At 38.0% G+C, this 23,831-nt stretch overlaps 1 protein-coding gene across 2 annotated transcripts in view; it reads left to right on the forward strand.

The window, feature by feature from the left end:
* Positions 1–696: 696 nt before the first annotated feature.
* IMPA1 (inositol monophosphatase 1) overlaps positions 697–23,831 on the forward strand; it is a 28,012-nt gene continuing 4,877 nt past the window's right edge. Inside the window, exons 1-8 of one of the 2 annotated variants that reach the window (XM_089660990.1) lie at positions 697–809; positions 3,834–3,902; positions 6,640–6,773; positions 6,904–7,008; positions 9,008–9,053; positions 10,957–11,065; positions 13,239–13,347; positions 14,420–14,571. In XM_089660990.1, coding sequence (XP_089517116.1) covers positions 3,840–3,902; positions 6,640–6,773; positions 6,904–7,008; positions 9,008–9,053; positions 10,957–11,065; positions 13,239–13,347; positions 14,420–14,571 — 718 coding nt within the window. In that variant the 5' untranslated portion in view covers positions 697–809; positions 3,834–3,839. Of the gene's footprint in view, positions 810–1,482; positions 1,560–3,833; positions 3,903–6,639; positions 6,774–6,903; positions 7,009–9,007; positions 9,054–10,956; positions 11,066–13,238; positions 13,348–14,419; positions 14,572–23,831 lie in introns of those variants that run through there. The other variant, XM_089660991.1, reaches the window with a different exon arrangement.

A 23,831-nucleotide genomic window follows, 5' to 3' on the forward strand; every position in this document is an offset into this window, starting at 1 on the left:
ATCTTTTATATTTTACCAAAATGTGGGTAATTTATTGCGTTTGTTTGCCCTAAAATTCACTTTAGTGTTTTTACTGAAATGTTGCATTTCCTAGACCTCTGTGGTCATATCCTGTGACATAAAACATTGAAACTACCACTATTTTATTCTCGCTTTATTCTCTGTTTGTTTTCAGAAAATAGAACATGTTTGGGGGTTTTGCGTAATCGTCAGGCCTAAAATGATTTTTTAAATTTGTACAAAAGAAAAAAAAGCAAAAAATTGCTCTGACATTGAAAGGGTTAAATTTGATTTTAAAAAAATTGTGGCGGCCACATGTTTCCTGGCCACATGTTTCCTGTCGATCATGGAGCTGCAGTCTGCATCCAGACACCCTTTTGGAAATGCAGATGTGACAGGAATCATGTCTATTGGTTGTTTGTTACATTAAAGTATATAAAAAAAAAAAAAAAGTTGGAGTTGAGGTGACGTGTTTCCTGTCAAGTGGAGCTCCAGTGCAGCTATTGGTTGTTACATTAAAGTTCAATTTAAAAAAAAGTGAAGTGGAGGTCACATGTTTCCTGTTGAACGTGCAGCATTAAAGTTCCATTAAAAAAAATTGAAGTTGAGGTCACATGTTTCCTGTCAAGTGGAGCTCCAGTCTGCAGCTATTGGTTGTTTGTTACATTAAAGTTCAATTTAAAAAAAAAAAGTGAAGTGGAGGTCACATGTTTCCTGTCGAGAGTGGAGCTCCAGGCTACAGCCAAACCTTCTTGTGATTGAAGAATATACAGAGTGGAGGAGAAGAGCGGAGAGAAGGTGTCATCCAGGTAACCTTTGCCGCACATTGGCCGCTGTGTGTACGGGATGTATGCTTAGTCTGTGTGCCCAGCTGTACTCCGATCAGAGGCGGGGGTCACCATTCATTCGGGGCACAGCATCCTGTGTGATGATTGGATGAGGAAGAGTCGGACCGAGGTGTGAGCAGATCCTGATCATTGCCCAGGAAGTGGCCTGTCTCCTCACTGTCATCGATCCCACCCTGAGATCGGTCATTATTATCACAATACTCCTGCACCCAAGGAGCTTACAATCTAAGGTCCCTGACTCCCACACATACTAGGGCCAGTGTGTCTGTCAGCCATGTGTGTAGAGTCCCACAGCGGACAACATACACACTCCATGCAGACAGTGTGCTGGTTGGGGTTGGTAGACTTGTCATAGGATGTGCAGACACAGGGATGTATCCTATACAGTGTATGGAAGAGGAATGGCTGAGCTCCCTCCCAATGTACTTCATTCTATTGGTACCCTATAGCAGTGCTTGTCAGTCGGGTCCCTGAGCTCAGGACACGGACCGCCCTCAGTCAGCACCATGAGGTGGGATGGTGTGCAGGCCAGCAGCATCTATGATGCTCTAGGGACAGGACACACACTGCTGATCGTTGCTATGGTGATGGTGGCCAGCTCACCCGTCTGACACCCGTATCCATGGCAGGTCGCATGTGGGGCCAGAGCCAGCAATCAGGAGAAGACGGAAGGCCACCTCTCACCCTCCGCCATGCTGCTGGAACCAAAAGGTAGACCTCTGATATGATTTGGGGGCTCTGTGATAGGGGGACCTATGATATGAAGAGGTGCCTCTGATGTGATGGGGGGGCTTCTGATGTGATACGAGGGGTCACCTCTGATGTGCGCTTGATTTCATCAAGGTAGTTGTGTGCATTGTCACAGACAGGTTTCCCATTCATACGTAACATTTACATTTTTTACATTTTACACTGGAGTGTCTTGAGATTTTGCAGTCTTTAAAGTGTCACTAAACCCACAACAGTAAAATCAGTCTGTATATGCAGTAAAGCATGCTTGTTATACTTGCTGTAGAACCCAAGGGGTTTGCATTGTATAAAAAGGCCATTTGATCCTGCCTTCTCTGCTCCTCCTCTTGTTTAAATGTCCACGTCTTATCTCCTGATAAGACACACTGAACCATAGCATTCTGCACATGCTCAGTTTAGTGTGTATTGTTAGAGAGTTTTTTTTTTTTTTGTTATTTCTTCGGAGAGTGCATGTGATCAGCACAGGGCAAATCAGCACTGTCCAGACAGAGGTTAGGGGTTCTTCATCCTCCTAGAGCAGAAAGAAAACTCCTCCTACAAGCTTTAACCAGTGCTCTGGTTACTGTGGAATGACTGTTCCTTGATAAAGACATTTTTTTATCAAGTTGTTATGGGGAAAATTCCACTTTAAAGTGAACCTTGCCTGTGAAGGGCCAAGCAACATATTCATTGTACAGCCCCTCTCCCTGCTTGTTTCACATGGGCTTCAGTTTCTATATGAGCACTGTCAACAGCATTGGCCCCTACCCGGAAATGCAAAATCGTGTGTGTGTGTGTGTGTGTGTGTGTGTGTGTGTGTGTGTGTGTGTGTGTGTGTGTGTGTGTGTGTGTGTGTGTGTGTGTGTGTGTGTGTGTGTGTGTGTGTGTGTGTGTGTGTGTGTGTGTGTGTGTGTGTGTGTGTGTGTTTTTGCACACCCGTGCCGCCTTGTATCAGTATTTCTGCTATAGAGCGGTTGGGAAATGGTTATAGAAAATAATCCAGTCCCTACAGTCAAACATGGTGGAGGTTCACTGATGTTTTGGGGTTGCTTTGCTGCTTCACACACTGGATGTCTTCATCGTGTGCATGGCATTATGAAATCTGAAGACTACCAAATAATTCTGGGGTGCAATGTAGGGCCCAGTGTCAGAAAGTTGGGTCTCTGTCAGGGATCATGGGTCTTACAGCAGGACAATGACCCAGAGGACACGTCAAAAAGCACTCAGAAATGGTATCAGACACAATGTTGGAGAGCACTGAACTGGCCAGCAATGAGTCCAGATCTAAATCCCATAGAGCACCTGTGGAGAGATCTTAAAACGGCAGTTGAGAAAAGGAACCCTTCCAGTCTGAGAGACCTGGAGTAGTTGGAGAAAGAAGAGTGGTTCAAAATTCCAGTAGAGAGGTGTAAGAAACCCATTGATGGCTACAGGAAGCGATTGATTTCAGTTATTTTTTCCAAGGGGTGTGCTACCAAATATTAAATTGAGGTGTCAGTAATTTTGTCCAGTCCCCCATATTTGTGTTTTTGGGTGGAATGTGTCAGATTTGGCTTTTTGTTTCTGCACTTTTTTTGTGTTATATCAATACAAACAAAAGAAATAAACATGAGAATGCCTAAACATTCTCCAGGAGCCGGGCCCTCCTATTCCTTCTGTACTGAAATGTATTGTAATTGTACTGTCTCCCTTTATATTGTAAAGTGCTGAGCAAACTGTTGGCACTATATAAATCCTGTATAATAATAATAAATGCAGCAATTTTCTGGGCGAAGAGGTGCATTATCTAACAGAAATGCAGGGTTGCCAATATTTTTAGCCATGACTGTACTTACATTCCTGGCGGCCTATTTCCTGACATACCGCTTCTGTTCTGCAAGTATTTGAGGAGCTGGATGGGTCGTATACTGATTACCCCCCCCCCCCCGTTGTACTCAGTGGTTGCACCCTGTACCAACATATATTTTTGTGGGAGAAACCACAACGTACAGGGGGAGGGGGGCAGGTATTTTACATACCCAGAAGTATGCAATACTTTCAGTAGTCAAGGAGAAGGCAGCATGTCAATAAATAGTAGGTATATTACTTCTGTTATATGTATATTTCCCCACACAAAGTGATCCTTTGCTAACTGCACTGCAAGTCACATAAGTATGCTTAGTAAATCCCTGCAGATGTAGCTCTTGTCCATTGATACTTCTTCATTGGTAGGTTTTACATTGAGAGAAGCCTAAACTTCTTGTTTATTCAACTCAGGTAAACATGGCAGACCTGTGGCAGGAATGTATGGATCTTGCTGTTCAAGTAGCCAAGAATGCTGGTGCAGTATGTATCTCTACAAAGACATTTTCTCTATATGTCAAGATGAGCAAGAACATTTTCCTTTTGAATATTACATGAAATGTGGAAGAAGTTTCTAAAGTAATTCTGAGTACAGTTTATAAGTCATATAAATGAAATCAGATCATTATGAAGGATTAAGGTGTATGAGAACCATTATGAAGGATTCTGTAGGCAACAAAGAGACTGAACCAAGAAATGTATAAGCTTTTATGTGCAGCGCCCTCCCAACAGTGTTTTAATTGCATTGCCTCTCTTTTTATTTTGTAAGACTTGTGCAATCTGTTGGCAATTTATAAATCCTGTATAATATAGGTGCATTGTTGGCCACCTTTTTGAAAATGCTAGTTGCCTGACTGTCTTGCTGAACTTCTGGCTTTAATACCAATCCAGAATATAGTTAGAACCGCTTATCTACATATTTGTTTCATGCTATAACACACCTCCTCTTAGGTTATGTAGAAAGCAGATCTATAGTTCAAAAACACATCCTGTCCTAGGGTGACAACACATAGATACAATATGCTGAGCAAGTGTTTGTTAAAAGAAAGGAAGCAGGAGGCGCCCATCTAAGTGCAGCAGATAAAACTGTATTTAACCACTTCTAGTCCGGACACTTTAACCCTCTTCCTGTCCAGGCCAGTTTTCAGCTTTCAGCACTATCACACTTTGAATGACAATTGCGCGGTCATGCAACACTGTGCCCATATGAATTTTTTAGCATTTTTTTGAGACAGATAAAGCTTTATTTTGGTAATATTTATTTACCATTGGGATTTTTATTTTTTTTGCTATGTAAATAAAAAAGTCCGAAAATTAAAAAAAAGTGTTTTTCTTATAACATTTTGCAAATAAATAATATTTCATCATAAATCTTGGCCAAAAATTATTCAGTTATCTTTTTAGTAAAAAAAAACCCAAATTAGTTTATAACCAAAAATTATAATTAAAAAACTTTTTTTACATTTTTATTTTATTTTTTTATATTATTTATGTTTTTTTTTTCTCTACATACTGACACTTTAGCAGTACAGTGTCACCATAGTGACACTGCACTACTTGTGGGGGGGTGATGAAGATTTTTTTTTTTTTTACACTGATTACTTTTACACCCATGAAGGCTGTAAAAGCAATCATTTCTCCTTCTCTCTGGCTTCATTCTTGCAGCCATTGAGAAATACTGTGTGAGCTGTGATTGGTCACAGCTTGTCACATGGTACAAGGCTGTTGTGAATAGCTGGATCGGCCATACAACACCATCACATTACAGGATTGACCCTTACTGTGCCACATCTAAGGACTGGTAACCTGCACTATATTACTTTTTTGTTCTTGGATTTCGATATGTTTTAGAGTGAACTGAACAAGCAGGAAAAGCACTGCTAAACAAGGCCTTGTTACCAATCCTTAGATGTGGCAGCTGCCTCATCTGTTTTCTTTTTGACTGGCTGTTTTTCCACCTATTAATTCTGCAAGAAAAACACTTCCTGTCCTAGGGCGACAACACTCAATCAGTAAAGAGGTGATTCTGGCGCACAGAGATGAAGTTATATATGACAACAACAAATGTATATTAACTAATGCAGGAGATGGCAATGACATAAAACACTGAAATAAATGTATAAAATTCATAAGTGCACAAGTAGTCTATTAAAAGTCGCTCGGGCAATCAGCCCAAATTAGCGGCAGCCATCTGTGTGCATTATGGGGAAATTCGTCTTCAAATTTTACAACAGAAGCTCTGAAGTCTTAGTTTTGTCCTACTTTCTGGTGCAACAGACTTTTGGCAGTCTTCCAGCCTTTTAATGTAAACACAGCAGGTGTTTCTAAGCAGTGAGAAACAGGATAGAACCAGGCTTTAGAGCAGTGATCATCCACTTAAAAAAAAACAAAAAAGGCCTTCTACATTTTGTAAGTGGTGGTAATTTTTTTTTTTTTTATTTTAAATTGCTGACAGGATATTTATGACAGAAGAGACCTTATCGGGCTCTTCTGTCATAAATGCTTCCTCCTGTCTGTCAGCCATCATGTACACTGAGCCGCGCATGCACAGCCCAGTGAACTTTACAGCTCCGATCTGTGCTGCTGCAATGTGACCCCATGTGCGGAGGTGATGTCATCGCAGCCCAGCCATTCAATCGGCTGAAGGCATAGAACCCAGAAGGAAGTCCAAGCGAAGATGGAAGCACAGGGAATCCGCCAGATCGATCGCAGTGCTGGAGGGCTCAGTTTGACAGGTAAGTGTGCCATAATGTGCTACTATGCTGTGCATACTAGTACATTATGGCATATCCCACCTGGGGGCCCCTAAAAGAAGAAATAATAGCAGAGTTTACTACCGCTTTAATACAGAATACTAGCATTGACTGAAGACCTACTAAAGGGAATGGTCACAGACTGTGATTGCAGACTGAAGTCATGCTGTAAGAGGAAGACATTGACCAGGGATGTTGCATGACACTGCTAGAGAATAGTTTTAATAAAGGCCCTTTTACCTATCCATGCTTCCACTTCTGATGGGGGCATACATGGCCCTCTGCAGGTTGGGGACCAGGGATTTAGAGTCTTTGTTGTGACCTTTGTTCATAGTCCATGCACAGGTGCACTTTATATCTGTAATACCCCTTGCATAGGTAAATCAGTGTCTCTCAGCTTACTAGTATAGAATATCTTCACCATGGGTGAATAGGTGACCTTCCTAATGTACGCTCTGCGTTGGCAGGTGGTATGTGCAGCACTGAAGGAGGAGGTGTCGGTGATGATGAAGAGCTCCCCGGCAGATCTGGTGACAGCCACTGACCAGAAGGTAGAAGAGATGATTATCTCATGCATCAAGGAGAAATATCCAACTCACAGGCAAGGCTACAATATATTATACACCTTGCTGAATGCCATTTGGGTGTCTGTATTGCTCTGAGCAATGCTGTGTACAAAGGCTGACCAATCTCATTGCACACAACTCTAACTTTGTGACCCCCTGTTTCAGCTTTATTGGTGAAGAGTCTGTAGCAGCCGGTCAGAAAAGCATACTGACTGATAACCCAACGTGGATTATTGACCCTATCGATGGCACCACTAACTTTGTACACAGGTAGAGTTTTTTTTTTTTTTTTTTTTTTGTTTGATTCAACAATGGCTTCCAGAAAGGAATGCTTCTGTGGCATGAAAATCTATCTGCATAAGTGATTTTGATATGATTGTTCGAAATCTGTTACAGCAATGTGGTTTTTATCAGTGAAAAAGCAATTTTATTCGATAGTTTTGACAACTGAAGAACTAAAACTAAGTTTGCTACTAAACTAGTCACAAAATGTAGCAATTAGAAAAATGACAGCACTTCTCTATGCCAAAAAAAAATATTTTTTGTTTCCATTTCTTCGACTGCCAGGTAAATGCACAATCTTTTATACATTTTCTGTTCCTACATGTGACAGCTTCTCCTCAAGCTGATATAGTTCAAATGACACTTGTTTCCCCTAAACAATAGTAGTTCCCTGTAATAGTTTTATTCTACCTCTACAGCAGCCCATGTCTCCTATCTTCTCTCTGTTGAAGTGCTACAGCCCCCCGTCAGAATCATCAGCATTTAACACTTTTGGGGTGTCTTGTATTCCTCATCCCCTGCAGTATGCTGTGGTTTCATCCTCCTGCCTCTACTTCACTACCGGACACATTAGTGACATAGGGGTCAGCAGATGGAAACAGATTTGTGTGGCAGGGGATCAGGAATCTGACACATCCGGAAGTGTTGAATGCTCAAAAGCTGTAGAACTTTAGTAGAGAGAAGATGGGAAACCTGAACTGCCGGACAGGTAAACATAATACCATTTCTATTACAGTGTACTACTTGGAGGGATTTTTTTGGAGCGATCAGTTGCTTTATTCAGTCTGAACTAGAATAAAAAAGTTCCTTTCTTTCCAGCCCTTCAAAAGCCATTATGTAGTGGGTGGGATGGGCACAGTTTTCTGAAGGTTTAGAATACCTTCTCTTTTTTTTTTTTTTTTTTCTTTCAGGTTTACACCAATGCTGTCTATAAAGCATGCTGATCAGAGAACTCTTGGAATCTCTGTATTGATGTAAACCAAGGCTGCTGTTATCACTTTAAACTGATTAAAATTATAGTGGAGTGTTGGCCATCAATTAATGCAAAAAGTTTGGAGTGGCAGGCCTTGTGTACACTGGTCTTTGGCGGTCAGTAAAACCCTGTGACTGAGCTGCATTTTACCACCCCTCATCTGCTCTCTTTTAGCTGGCAAGGCAGCAGCTGGGGGTGTGCACAGCAGGAATTACACACTCCCGCCCACAACTTATTCAAGTGGACGGGGCCACACTGCAACCACCCTGCAACACTCCTATAGTTGTAGTTCAGTAGTCTGGCATTTAGGGGGCTAAAACCAGTGATGAGTTAGCGATACAATACCTCCTCACCCGTCAAATGCTACACTGAAATCCCAAGCAATGTTACCAGCCATATCGGGTTTCTTTTCTGCTGGAGTGAAGGACACCTGCCCCTATTATTATCCCAATAGTATACGGGAGATGTGTTCTGTAGTTCAAAAAAGGAGAACCTGGACAAGGCTGCTGGGGATTTCACTGCAGCAGAGACTGCATTGACAGTTCTCCACTAGAAGTTAAAAGAACACTGGAATTCTGGCAGGATCAACAGCTTTTTTTCTGTACTGTTTTTTGAGAGGGATAATCCATAGGGAATGTGCTTGTATTGCAGAGATGTACCGAAGGTTTCTTTTTATTTTGGTCAGGCATAGCCTTTAAAGTCTATATCCATCTTTTTTATTAGTACTGATTGGATGCTGTGGAGCAGAAGCATGTCCTAGCTGATGATTTTTAGACTCTACTCGGCTGAATGTAATGTAATAGAGGAATACCCATGACACCACAGACATAAGTTGCTTGGTGGAGTATCAAAATATAGGCAGTCAGCAGGTTCTTCAACCTTCCAGCCTCAAGCCATTACTGAACAATCCGTTCTGGATTGACAATTCCAGTATAATTTAGTACAGAAGGGTTAGGAGGGCCCTGCTCATAAGAATTTACTGTCTAAATCCTATTATCTCATTTGTCTGCGTAGGTTTCCATTTGTGGCAATCTCCATTGGATTTGCTGTGAATAAGCAGGTAGGTTGAACTCACAACTTACTGTATATTGATTTATAGTTGCAATGCTATGTGTAGCTGACAATTGAATTACTGTACATGAATCACTGTTTGTGACTCAAAGTCTGGGCTAGCTGTCCAATTTGAAAAAACACGGCCGTATGGGGCTCCGTCCAGGTGCTCCACTCATTCAGTCTTAGCGGCTTATACTTCTCAATTAACTACCATGGCGCTGTGGAGCGCCATGGTAGTTCGTTCATTCTTCCTATCAATATATATACTTGCTCGCACATCCCGTAGACCTGCGTGGCACCAGCAGTCTGCTGATTGCTGCTGTAATGCTTTACAAGCTCCTGAAGACAAAAATAATAAATGCACTTTTTTTTTTTTTAAGTATTTTTTACTAAAAGGTGAACTTCTATCTTTTACAAAAAAAATATGTCCAATGTAGCCTGTGCTTATTACCACGTGGCTGTGTAATTTGACTTCCTGGAGTAATGTTTAATGTTCATTGTTAAGCAGTGTATGTTTGTGCTGTACTGCACACCAATTTCATTATTGCTTATACCCATCTGCGTGGGTGATCTGTTGTATCACCTCCTTATTTGGAAAACAAATATGATTGCACTGTTTAATTGGGCAACTATGTGGCAAGTGAGGTTTAATGTTGATAAATGTAAGGTTATGCACTTGGGGGCTAAGAATATGTATGCATCATACATACTGGGGGGGGGGTACAACTGGGGGAATCAATGGTGGAGAAGGATCTGGGAGTTCTAGAAGGTCACAAGCTTAATAATGGCATGCAATGCCAAGCTGCTGTTTCTAAAGCGAGCAAAATCCTCTTTTATTAGCTTGAAGCTGTAGCCACAGGACGTTCACTGCTTTTTTTTTTTTTTTTTTTCTGGAGAAATTTCAGATTTAAGTTAAATCTTTAAGGGTATTGCTTAGATGTTTCCTCTAAGATAGCAAACCTTCACTATTTGTGTTCAGGTCCAATTTAAATTGAGGTTAAAATGATGTACTTTCGAGTTTTAGCATAGTTACATATTTGCTGGATAATTCTAAGACCACTCCTGGGGCCTGATGATGCGATGTTAGGAATATGATGGTAGCGCACAAAGCTGCTGAGATCCAAGAATAGGTAAACCTATTGAACACAGCTGATGCAATCCAAACACACAGCCAGAACTAGTAATTTACTTGGATTTTTTTTTTTTTTTTTTTTTGGTTGAACTAAAATAATTCCTCATTCACTACAGCCATTTTTAGCTAACTGCTAACCATAATTATACCTCATACATACTGGTCTCTGTGTTTAATATAATGCTGTGATTCTTTGACCTGTATCTAATTTAAGTTCTTTTTTTTTTTTTGCATACATCATAACATTTCTATAAATCTATTGTGAGCACTATTTTGTAACTTTTTCTAGACTTTAGATGGAATTTCTTTTTCCGTTTGCTGGAAACGGACAAACACATACTGACTTCCAGTATATAGTAGAACTGTGCACAGCACTTACCAGCCATTCACATTTCAAGTTACTGGAGTCAGATCATGAAAGTAGAGCTAAAGGCAAAAGGTTTTTTTTTCTTAATTCTAGAGGAAGTGAAGGTTGTAACACCTGTCAGTGTGTGTGGTTTTTTTTTTTTTTTGTTTGTTTGTTTGTATGCATTCTTCTGTGTTCCATCAGGGAGATTTTCCTTCACTTTCTGTCTCTTAGCCAAAACACGAAGTGAGGAAATCCCTCCAAAGTGAAAGAATCCTTGGCTGTCACCAGGACTAGTTTCCCCACTGGAAGATTTCCCCTCCTATTACTGTTCTGGGGTCTGGGAACAACTCAAAAAATTGGATTTTATCATTGAACGTAAAAGAAAATCCAGACATTAGATAACAGGTCTGTTTGCTTATCTTTCCATAGGTAGAATTTGGGGTTGTGTACAGTTGTGTAGAAGACAAAATGTACACTGGCAGAAAAGGAAAAGGAGCCTTTTGTAATGGCCAGAAATTGCAAGTGTCTGGACAGAAAGGTAAGCATCTCCCCAGCTTCTCAGAAGTGTCTCAAACCAATGTCAAGCTATTGCCATTAGCACAAGCCTGTAGCCTAATAACATATGCCCTAAAATCTGCCTTTTTTTTTTTTTTCTCTTGCTTTGATAAAGGAAATCTGGTAGACCCAGAATGAAGGTCACCACAGTCATATTACAGAGGTAACCTGAGTTGGTGCTAACAGCAGGAAGCAAATATACAGGCAGGGAGGTGACCAGAGACGGGGACAGAGTACTCCATTCACAGTATAGGGTGGTTCAGGGAAATCAGACACCATCAGATACATTAGGAAAACACATACAGTTAAAGCGGAGCTCCGGCCAAAAGGGAAAGTTCCACTTTTAAGTACTGGTCCCCTGCTCCCCATGAGGAATTGACACCTTTGGGGAGTCGATACACTTTTTTGACAGGTTCCCACTTCTGCTGCGACCGCCTAGGCAGCTAGAAGTGGAAGTTGTCCTCTTACATCAGTATATATTATTATTATTATTATTATTATTTTTTTTTTTTTTTTCTTTTAAAGCAAAAGCATTTTATTTAAATTGGTAGCAGTGTCAGTGTTTTTAGGTAGGATGAAAAAAAAACAAAATGCGCACTATTGTTTCTGGGCCCTACTACGGGTATAAATAACAACTAACGTGGTATCCCTGTGATTTGTCAGGAGCAGGAGAATTTATTTTGGGTTGTTCTTTGATGGTAAATTATGATAATAGCAAGAAATATACCACTAAATTTATTAAAATAAGATTTGGGGCCAGTTTTCCTTTTGCTATTTTACCACCAAAATAGAGCCCAATTTATCCTGGAAAAAAATAAGGTATAATCCACCTGGATACACAAAGTAGTTGCAATGATGTGTACAGTTTACTACCAAATGTCACACAAGTTGCAAAATAGTGTTTAGGCATTAAGATTTGTTTTAGCCTCAATCACTAGGGGGTTAAGTAACAATAGTCATAGGGAAGACAGAGATCCATCTAATAGACTCAATCATACACTGTAAAGTACACCAGCCCCCTCACATGCTGAAGCCATAAGCATATACTAGGTGTGACCGTTTAATTCCAGGAATGCCTGCGGCGTAGCACTATGGTGGTGAGACTCGAAGCCATTCACACTCAAGTTTGTTCTGACATGTTCTAACTTGCACTCACCTGGGTGCAGACCAATTGACTCATTCTCTATAGAGTAGTAGAAGAAAAAACATGTACGTCCATTGCACTGTTGGCGGGAAATGAGTGACAGGAATCTGGAACTGATTAAAGGATAAGTTCACCTCTTGACCAAAAATAATAAATGCACATTTTTTTGCAGATAAAAAAAAGTGCATTAATTTTAGTTGCTGGAGCCTGTAAAGCATTGCACCAGCGATCAGTAGATGCGGCAACAGCATTGGGAACATGTTACATTTCACCCTAAACATGGGTGAAACATGTAACATTTTCCCAAAAGGTGAAATTATCCTTTCACATTGCTTGAAAATTGGCAGAAGTGCAAGTGAAACTTAAGATCTGTTACAACAGGTTTATGGTGAACATTCCATGAAGAAATCAAGTGTTTTTGCATTGCAAAGGCAGGGAAGATGTCCATGATGATGGCAAGAAGTGGGCATCCAAAATGCAAAGAATGGTTGCACATGTGCACAGAGTGTGAACTCTCGTACGCTCAGATCAAAGACTGAGTGTGCAAATGATGGCAAAGGAACTGAATATGAACAGGAAAACCGTGCAACAGGTTCTCACAGGATTTGGGAATAAGAAAGATTTCTGGAAAGATGGTGCCTCGAATCATGAGGGTGTTTGAGACATATAATTTGTTTTAAAATTTTTTTTACAGTCGTTTCTGGGAATTTCAGGAGTCCATTCTGCCACGTATAATTGTAACTAATGCAGAATTGTTTATATATCATATAGTGGACAGTAACTGCAGTAGCAAATTTTGCTAAACTTTATTGTATGTCTATAGCTGATACGAAGTGCTTTTCTTATTGCAGACCAGGATTCAAACCTGAGACGCAAGGTTCATAAAATGAACTTTTAAGTAGGGATGCTTTTGGACTCCTGATTATGTATTTTTATTTTATTGTGTTTTTTTTTTGTTTCGTTTTGTTTTTATTTTTAATCCTTTAGTCAAGTCCCACTTTATATTTTGCAGATATAACTAAATCCATGATTATCACAGAACTTGGATCAAATCGGAACCCAGAGGTCATTAAAATTATTCTATCCAACATGGAGAGACTGTTGTGTATTCCAATCCATGGGTAACTTACAACATAGTATTACAAGTATTGTGAACATGCTGTATTCTCTTTTACATATGTCTTCTTTTTTTTCTTTATAATGGTCCAAATTGGTAGAAAGTGTATCAGGTTGATTGTTGTGATCTCCTACTGATTGTGATTGCAAATAGAACAGTGACGTTCTTTAACACTGCTTTGCTCTGACTAGATATTTAAGTAAAGTTGTACTTATTAATAATAAAAACTATGTATTGGTTTGCCTACCCCACGCCTATCTATTAGTGTGTGTGTGTGTGTGTGTGTGTGTGTGTGTGTGTGTGTGTGTGTGTGTGTGTGTGTGTGTGTGTGTGTGTGTGTGTGTGTGTGTGTGTGTGTGTGTGTGTGTGTGTGTGTGTGTGTGTGTGTGTACAGTGTCTCACAGAAGCAAGTACACCCCTCACATTTTTGTAAATATTTTATTCTATCTTTTCATGTGACAACACTGGAGAAATGACACTTTGCTACAATGTGAAGTAGTGAGTGTACAGTTTGTATAACAGTGGACATTGTCACTTAGCGGTGTACTCACTTTTGTTGCCAGCGGTTTAGACATTAATGGCTGTGTGTTGAGTTATTTTGAGGGGACAGCAAATTTACACTGTTATACAAGCTGTACACTCACTACTTTACATTCGTAGCAAAGTATCATTTCTTCAGGGTTGTCACATGAAAAGATAGAATATAATATTTACAAAAATGTGAGGTGTGTACTCACGTGTGTGAGATAGAGATTTATATGACATATGCACACACACACATATATACATACGTGTTCTTTTATGTGACAAACCATGGCTCCCTGCATAGATGCTATTTGAGGAATGAGCATAGCAATCCTAAAAGAGAAAGGGTGCTATTAGCAGGATTACTAGACATAAATAAAGAGATAAGAAAACAAATGTGGCCACCACATCTAATGACTGTTAAGCTGCAATATATAAAATTTGTGTCTTTAGGTTTCGATTTTTATGATTTTACTTTGTTTTAGTATCTAAGGTGCCACGGTCCTTTCAATTAATATTTAAGTATGCGGCATAATGCTTCTCCTATGCAGGATCCGTGCAGTGGGCACAGCAGCTGTGAACATGTGTCTGGTAGCTACTGGAGGAGCTGATGCATATTATGAGCTGGGGATCCATTGCTGGGATATGGCTGCAGCATCGGTTATAATTACAGAGGCTGGTGGAGTCATCCTGGATGTGAAAGGTTTGTATCCTCTATCAACAGTAAGTTAGTTACTTTTCAATACGTACAGAAAAGAAAATTAGTGGCTTATATTTTCAAAGTACTATATAATCTACTTCCAAATTTTAATGAAATGTCATCCAGAAAACAGGAGCCATGGTAGGCATGGAACTCGTATACTATATTTACAAAATACTTGGTGCACAATACATGAATGCAGTAAGTGGATGGCTTTTTCATCTGAAATTTTAAGTTGTATCCAGCTTTCATTCTAATAAGTACTGGTTCAGTCTACATGATGGCTGTCTTCCTCCACTTCCATTGATGGCTCTGTCACATCTCACCACTCTGGTTCTTGATTTTACAAGTCATCTGCAAAAATGTTGGAGTATCTCCAGAAAACGTTTGCAAAATCAACTGTAAAACTATGCAACTGTGCTACAAATTGTAGCTTCAGCTTAAAGCGGTAATTAAACTCAAAAGCAAAATTTTTTTATACTTCAGCTTACCATTTCTTAGATTTTTTTTTTTTAGGCTTGCTTTCTTTTATTCCACCTGGTGATCTGGCCAATAAATTTAATGGTTTTTCATCAGAACAAGCTGTCCTGCAGATGTAGCATTTTTAGAGGGTTGAGGCAAGCAATTTACCACTTACAGGTGCTTACAATGTTCAACTTTTATTTATTTATGTGAAACCTTTATCCCAAGAGGAAAAAATTTTAGTGTTACTAAACCCACAACAGTAAAATCAGTCTGTATATGCAGTAAAGCTTTCTTGTTATATTCACTGCGGAACCTAAGGGGTTAATCCTCTGCATTGTGTAAAAAGGCTGTTGATCCTGACTTCTTTGCCCCCTCCTCTTGTTCAAGTGTCCACGCTGATAAGACAGACTGAACCAGTAGCCCTGCTGCACATGCTCAGTTTAGTGTGTATTGCTAGAGAGGGTTTTTTTTTTTTATTCTTGGGAGAGTGTGATCAACACAGGGCCAATCAGCACTGTCCAGACAGAGGTCAGGGGTTTTGCATCCTCCTGGAGCAGAAAAAACACCTCCTTCTAAAAGCTTTAACCAGTGCTCAGCTGAAGTCATAAGACTGCTCTAACTGCTGATGAGAAAAGGTATTTAGCAGTTTATATTTACTAAAATTGCATTTCCATGTTCTGTGTACTGTGGGAGACCAGATATAGTGAATGCAGAGTCCGGGGTTTAGTAACACTTTAATATTTCTGTTTAAAAAAAAAGTAACAAACTGAAGCCAAACTCCAGTTCACAGTGTGTTTTAACCATTTCCCGTCCAGCCCATGTACATAAACGGCCGGATGGGAGCAGTGTAGGAGTGGGTTGCCGTTCATAAATGGCGCCCGCATTTACAGCCTGTGCACGTTTCCTGGGAGCGCGCAGCACCAATCGCTGTACAGGACCTCTATGTGAAGTCCCGATTCATGCGATCACTGATTGGCTAATCAGTGATCACATGAATTGTAGTAAGCAAGATGTCACTTCCTGACATCATTGCTCACTACTTGTGAAATCTGTGAATGATCACAGAGGTCACACGGTACAAAGCTATTCACAACAGCCTTGTACCATGTGACAAGCTATGACCAATCGCAGCTCTCACAGTACTTCTCAAGTAGTGCAGTGTCACTATGGTGACACCGTACTGCTAGGGTGACTGTATGTTAAAACCAAAAAAAAGAAAACATAAATATTAAAAATATGAAAATTATAATTTTTGGTTATAAACTAATTTGGGTTATTATTTTACTAAAAAGATAACTGAATACATTTTGGCCAAGATTTATGAAGAAAGATTATTTATTTGCAAAATTTTATAAGAAAAACACTTTTTTTTTTTTTTTCAAAATGTTTGGACTTTTTTTATTTATATAGCAAAAAAAATTAAAATTCCAGTGGTGAATAAATAAGAAAAATTAATAATAGCGCCTATGGTCAAAATTGTATAACTTACTAATAGTGTACCAGCTGCAAAAAAACCACCATATATAAAGTGTACCAATTAATAAATAATTTGCGCTAGTAAATATATATAAAGAAATCATCAAATCATAAGTGCAGAAAAATATATATATACCAATACCACAGAAAAATATAAAAAACATTTTAGGTGCAAAAAAACTTTTGTGCAAAAGGAGTGTCTCAATATAAAAAAAAAAAAAAAAAAGTGTCTCAATATAAAAAAATTTCACCAAAAAACCTTGATAATATAATGGCAGATCATCCAAAAAAATATCTTCAGAAACGGAAGCTCTCCAACACACCGATCCTCATCGATCGAAATAACAGGACGAAAAACTTTGTAGTTAATCGAAAATCCACTTCTCCAATAGAAAAAGGACCACCTTCAAACGTATCCATGGGGGGAAATGCCAAGCACTCGAGAGAAACAGAAAGACTTCATGGTGCAATATTATAAAAACCAATTCCTTTATTAGATACTCATTGCACTTACTCAAGAGGTGTCCCAGCCGACACCAGCATCAACAGCAATCACATAAACGAGCCTGACTACTCAGCACATGTGCAATAGCTGGCAGTCAAAAACGTAATGACATCACATCAATCAAGCTCCGCCCTACGCGTTTCGTCATCGACGTCCTCACGGAGCGGATAGATGTGAGACGTCTCGCCCTCATTAAATATACACTCACAGGAAACGAACAGCTGACATCAATGGGGAATCAAGCAAAGCAAGCCGCCCCAAGGATGACAGAAGTCCACAAAAAGTATACAATATATCCAATATATTTGCCATCACAAGCAAAAAACTTTAAAACAAGGGAACAAAAATAAAAAGAAATTTAAATAAAACAATGATAGTAAATAAATTAAATAAATAAATACATTAACGGGCCAATACCCTCTAAGACTGTGTTTCAAAAAGGGAACTTAAAGGGCCAGTAACACATTAAGCACAAATAAAGGGGAACTCTAGTGATAATACAAAAATAATGCAGAAATTGTATAAAAAGCACACAATCTTCCATATATCATCTTTAAACAGTTGCCTATATGAAAATATACTTGCCTATATGAAAAGCATAAAAATTAAAATTTAAAAATTTGTGAGAAAACAGTTCAAATCTATATCGACATTTAACCCGAATGGTTGCAAGGAATTTAGTTCATAAATCCAAAACGTCTCTTTTTTGGAAATCTCATTAACCAAATCCGAGCCCCTCCAATGGGGTTTTACCATCTCAATCCCATAAAAGGTAAGTAAGCTCGGATCACAATTATGTACCAATTTAAAATGTTTGGATACACTATGTTTATCAAATCCTTTTACTATGTTTCTTATATGTTCGCCTATTCTTGTTTTTAAACATCTCCCAGTTCTCCCAATATATCTCAAATGACATGGACATTCTAAAACATAAATCACATGTGTAGAATTACATGTAATCAGGGATTTAATATCATATTCTTTTTTGGAAAATGAAGAGCAGAATGACTTTCTTTTTTTATTACTACCGACTTTTACAGTCCTACATACTTTACACTTCCTACAAGGAAAAAAACCATTTAAATTTGGAAACAGATCGAACTTTTTTGGGGGTTCGATGACATTGCGAGCCAATTTCATCCTAAGAGACTTATTTTTCTTATAAATGAATTTAGGAGTTTTAGATAAGAATTTATTTAGTATATCATCTTTTAGCAAAATGGGCCAATATTTTTTAAAAATTCGTTCAATATTTTTATATTGCATATTATAGTTAGTAATAAAGGGTACATTATTTTCAAATCCCACATGAGCCTTTTTATTTCCAAGAAATGTCTCCCTATCTTTAATACCAATCGAATTTCTCTCTTTAATCAAAAAGGTCTTATCATACCCTTTCTCTAGAAATCTTTCAATTAACACCTCAGATTGATCGAAAAAATCTTTGTTAGCGCTACAATTTCTTTTTAATCTGGTAAACTGACTTTTTGGAGTGCTATATAACCAATTTGGATGATGTCCACTAGAAATAGGTATATAGCTGTTTTTGTCCACTTCCTTGAAGTAAGTTTTGGTACAAATTTGACCATTATCTTTATATAGGACCAGATCCAAAAAATTAATTCGCTCAAAATCACTAATAACAGTGAATCTCAATCCATAGCGGTTCATGTTAATATATTCCATAAAAGAATCGAGTTTTTCTCTGGATCCATCCCATACCATTATAATGTCATCAATATACCTCTTGTATAGCGCCATCTCTGGCCATTTATTGAAAATACTTTCTTCCTCCCATTTATCCATTACCAGATTTGCAACACTGGGAGCATACTTAGCTCCCATAGCAACACCTTTGCATTGCTGAAAAAAAGTGTTGTTATACCAAAAGAAATTATTATTCATCGCAAATTCAAGTAATTCAACAACGAATTTCCTCTGCGATCTTTTCAGGAGTGATTTATGTTTAAGGGCCCATTTTACCGCATTAATTCCATCATTTTGATCGATGTTAGTATATAAAGATTCTACATCTATAGTAACCAATATGCAATTATCAACATTATGTAATTCTTTAAGAATATTAATAAGATGTCCACCATCTCTCAGAAAAGCCCTATTTGTCATAACAATATTTTTCAGAAAAGTATCAACATATTCACCAACTCTTGCAAATAAAGAATTTATCCCACTCACAATGGGTCTCCCCGGTGGGTTCTCCTTATTTTTGTGTATTTTTGGTAAATAGTATATAGTAGGTATTCTCGGATGTTTAATCAGTAAATATTTTGCTTCTTTTTCAGTTAATACCCCCAACTCTTTTCCTTTATTAATAATACTCTTAAGTAATAATTTAAGTTTCTTAGTGGGATTTTTTGACAAAATTTTATATGTATCTTCAGATTGTAATAATCTTTTCATTTCTTTTTCATAGTCATTCTTATTTAAAACAACAATACTTCCCCCTTTATCAGCACTTCTAATTACTATATTCTTTCTCTTTTCAAGATCATCAATACCCAATTTTCTATCTGGTGGAATACAGTACGAATTTTTAACATTAATACTCTTAATCTCATTTTCTACCATATTTTTAAAAACCTCCAGAAAAGCATTTCCAGAAATCTTAGGGTTAAATGTAGAAGCATTTTTTAAACCACTATTTTGAAAACCATGAGAAGATGAAGTAGGATGGTTTCCTTGAGATTTATTCAATTCAAAAAATTTTTTAATATTAAGTTTTCTCACAAATTTTTGCAAATCAATAAAAACATCGAATTTATTTAAATTCGTCCTAGGTATAGATTTCAAACCAAGGTCCAAAACTTTAATTTCTCTTTCAGAAAAAGTAACATCACTTAAGTTATAAATTCCTGCCCCTATTACTCTCTTTTTCTCTTTTTGTCTCCTTCCTCCTCTTTTGCCTCTGTATTTCTTATTCCCTCTTCTCTGCCATAATTCCCTTGTTCTCTCCAATCTTTCTCCTGTGGTCTGTAACCCCTTGGTGCCATATTCCACCCCCGGTGATGGTATGAAAAACCCCCCCTCGGTGGAAAAAAATTTTGATTTTGATAACCTCCTCTCCTATATCCATTACCCCTATATCCACCTTGACCTCTATAATTAGGAAAACCTCTTGAAGGTCTACCATTATATCCATATTGATGAGGTGATTTATCATGAACATTTTCAGGTGTTCTATTAACATAATTCTGAAATGTCACTTTTTGTTTAGGAGAAGGTATAGTGGTTTGATTAACCGTTGGAGATTTTAAATTTGGTATAATAATTTTTTCAGGTGTGGAAAGTTGGGAGTCACACCCATCTGTGGTGATCTTATCTTGCCATTTATACACTCTATTATTCCTATATTCTTCAGTGTCTCTTTTATATTTTTTAACCTTTTTGTTTTTAGTATCCTTATCAACTTTAACAATATGATCCTGTAAATTCTTTGATCGATCTTTGTAATCATTGGTATCTGCAAAAGGTAACATCACATCCTTCAACTCTTTAATTTTAAAGTCTACTTTCCTCAATTTAACCTGTCGCCTTTTTATAATTAATTCCAATAAACTGCTTTCACAATGGTTAAAAAACTGAAACCACTCATCTACTAATTCTCTATCATCCATCCCATCATTGGCAGGTATATCCCATCTCAACCTCCTGGGAGTAATTTTCTCTTTTAGATAGAGTTCCAAAGTATTCACATCCCACCATATTTTAATTTGCTTCTCCAAAAGATACTTTAAATTTTTGAAATTTTCTTCTAAATTCATACTATTTGAAATACCCATGGGGTTAAAGACTTCACTAAGATCAACTTTTCTTTTTTCCATATATCCAAAAATATCCATGGCTGCCAATTATAAGATCCCTCTAAAAAGAGAGATTACTAAAAATAAGAAAAATTAATAATAGCGCCTATGGTCAAAATTGTATAACTTACTAATAGTGTACCAGCTGCAAAAAAACCACCATATATAAAGTGTACCAATTAATAAATAATTTGCGCTAGTAAATATATATAAATATATGTAAAGAAATCATCAAATCATAAGTGCAGAAAAATATATATATACCAATACCACAGAAAAATATAAAAAACTTTTTAGGTGCAAAAAAACTTTTGTGCAAAAGGAGTGTCTCAATATAAAAAAAAAAAAGTGTCTCAATATAAAAAAATTTCACCAAAAAACCTTGATAATATAATGGCAGATCATCCAAAAAAATATCTTCAGAAACGGAAGCTCTCCAACACACCGATCCTCATCGATCGAAATAACAGGACGAAAAACTTTGTAGTTAATCGAAAATCCACTTCTCCAATAGAAAAAGGACCACCTTCAAACGTATCCATGGGGGGAAATGCCAAGCACTCGAGAGAAACAGAAAGACTTCATGGTGCAATATTATAAAAACCAATTCCTTTATTAGATACTCATTGCACTTACTCAAGAGGTGTCCCAGCCGACACCAGCATCAACAGCATCAACAGCAATCACATAAACGAGCCTGACTACTCAGCACATGTGCAATAGCTGGCAGTCAAAAACGTAATGACATCACATCAATCAAGCTCCGCCCTACGCGTTTCGTCATCGACGTCCTCACGGAGCGGATAGATGTGAGACGTCTCGCCCTCATTAAATATACACTCACAGGAAACGAACAGCTGACATCAATGGGGAATCAAGCAAAGCAAGCCGCCCCAAGGATGACAGAAGTCCACAAAAAGTATACAATATATCCAATATATTTGCCATCACAAGCAAAAAACTTTAAAACAAGGGAACAAAAATAAAAAGAAATTTAAATAAAACAATGATAGTAAATAAATTAAATAAATAAATACATTAACGGGCCAATACCCTCTATCATTGTTTTATTTAAATTTCTTTTTATTTTTGTTCCCTTGTTTTAAAGTTTTTTGCTTGTGATGGCAAATATATTGGATATATTGTATACTTTTTGTGGACTTCTGTCATCCTTGGGGCGGCTTGCTTTGCTTGATTCCCCATTGATGTCAGCTGTTCGTTTCCTGTGAGTGTATATTTAATGAGGGCGAGACGTCTCACATCTATCCGCTCCGTGAGGACGTCGATGACGAAACGCGTAGGGCGGAGCTTGATTGATGTGATGTCATTACGTTTTTGACTGCCAGCTATTGCACATGTGCTGAGTAGTCAGGCTCGTTTATGTGATTGCTGTTGATGCTGTTGATGCTGGTGTCGGCTGGGACACCTCTTGAGTAAGTGCAATGAGTATCTAATAAAGGAATTGGTTTTTATAATATTGCACCATGAAGTCTTTCTGTTTCTCTCGAGTGCTTGGCATTTCCCCCCATGGATACGTTTGAAGGTGGTCCTTTTTCTATTGGAGAAGTGGATTTTCGATTAACTACAAAGTTTTTCGTCCTGTTATTTCGATCGATGAGGATCGGTGTGTTGGAGAGCTTCCGTTTCTGAAGATATTTTTTTGGATGATCTGCCATTATATTATCAAGGTTTTTTGGTGAAATTTTTTTATATTGAGACACTTTTTTTTTTTTATATTGAGACACTCCTTTTGCACAAAAGTTTTTTTGCACCTAAAAAGTTTTTTATATTTTTCTGTGGTATTGGTATATATATATTTTTCTGCACTTATGATTTGATGATTTCTTTACATATATTTATATATATTTACTAGCGCAAATTATTTATTAAGTGGTGAATAAATACCAACAAAATAAAGTTTTATCTGTCTAAAAAAATGTATATGGGTACAGTGTTGCATTACCGTGCAATTGTCATTCAAAGTGTGAAGGCACTGAAAGCTGAAAATTGGCCTGGACAGGAAAAAGTGTCTGGACTTAAAGTGGTTAAATCTGCTAGTGCGTCTAACACTCCCCTCTTCCCAGATTGACAGTACTGCTGTTCAAAGGTGTCTCTTTCACTTCTTCATCCAAAGTGGGGGCACTTTAATACAGGAGGTGTGTTACTGGCCAGATTACCAGGTGAAAACAGAGGGAAAAAAGAAAACTAATGCAGCCATCACATGTAATGATTGGTAAGCTGCAATACATTACATTTTTGGGTTTGGGATTATATTTTTTTTTAATTTTTGCTATTGCTTATCAGACTTTGTATAGCTTTGGTGTGAACATTTGATTACCTGTAAATGACAATATTCCCATTGTACACGTTTCTGAACTAGACCTAAAGGTAGTGGGTGCTGCTGGAGACAAATATCACAGATCTGTGCACATATTTTGCCAGTACACCAAAGATCTTCAAATAGTGTCCAGAAGGTTATATTCAAGAATGACCACATCACAGTGGAGAAGTACAATGGTTCAGGGCTGCACAGGAGCCCTTCATTAGTCATTTGATGAATCACATGTCTGACACATCCTGCATGGCCCCCGAAATGTTGCAATTTTCTATTAAGATGTGATAATTCGTGAATAAATCCTTTTGGATGCTATTTGAAGATCCACAGTGTGCAGGAAAATATGCAAACTGAGCACTCAGTTGCTTGTCTTGTGATTCCGTGTTGTGCAGCCTACCTCTCATTCTGCATTTTTGAGATGGCAAGGCTGTAGTTGGCTGATGCAGTATATTGCTTAGAACCAGGAATCGCCTAGACCTACAGTGGGGATCGAAAGTTTGGGCACCCCAGCTAAAAATTTGTATTAATGTGCATAAAGAAGCCAAGGAAAGATGGAAAAATCTCCAAAAGGCATCAAATTACAGATTAGACATTCTTATAATATGTCAACAAAAGTTAGATTTTATTTCCATCATTTACACTTTCAAAATAACAGAAA

Source organism: Staurois parvus, unplaced genomic scaffold (assembly GCF_062004578.1).
Source record: "Staurois parvus isolate SC_StPar_1 unplaced genomic scaffold, SC_StPar_1.0 ptg001302l, whole genome shotgun sequence".
Classification (NCBI taxonomy): domain Eukaryota; kingdom Metazoa; phylum Chordata; class Amphibia; order Anura; family Ranidae; genus Staurois; species Staurois parvus.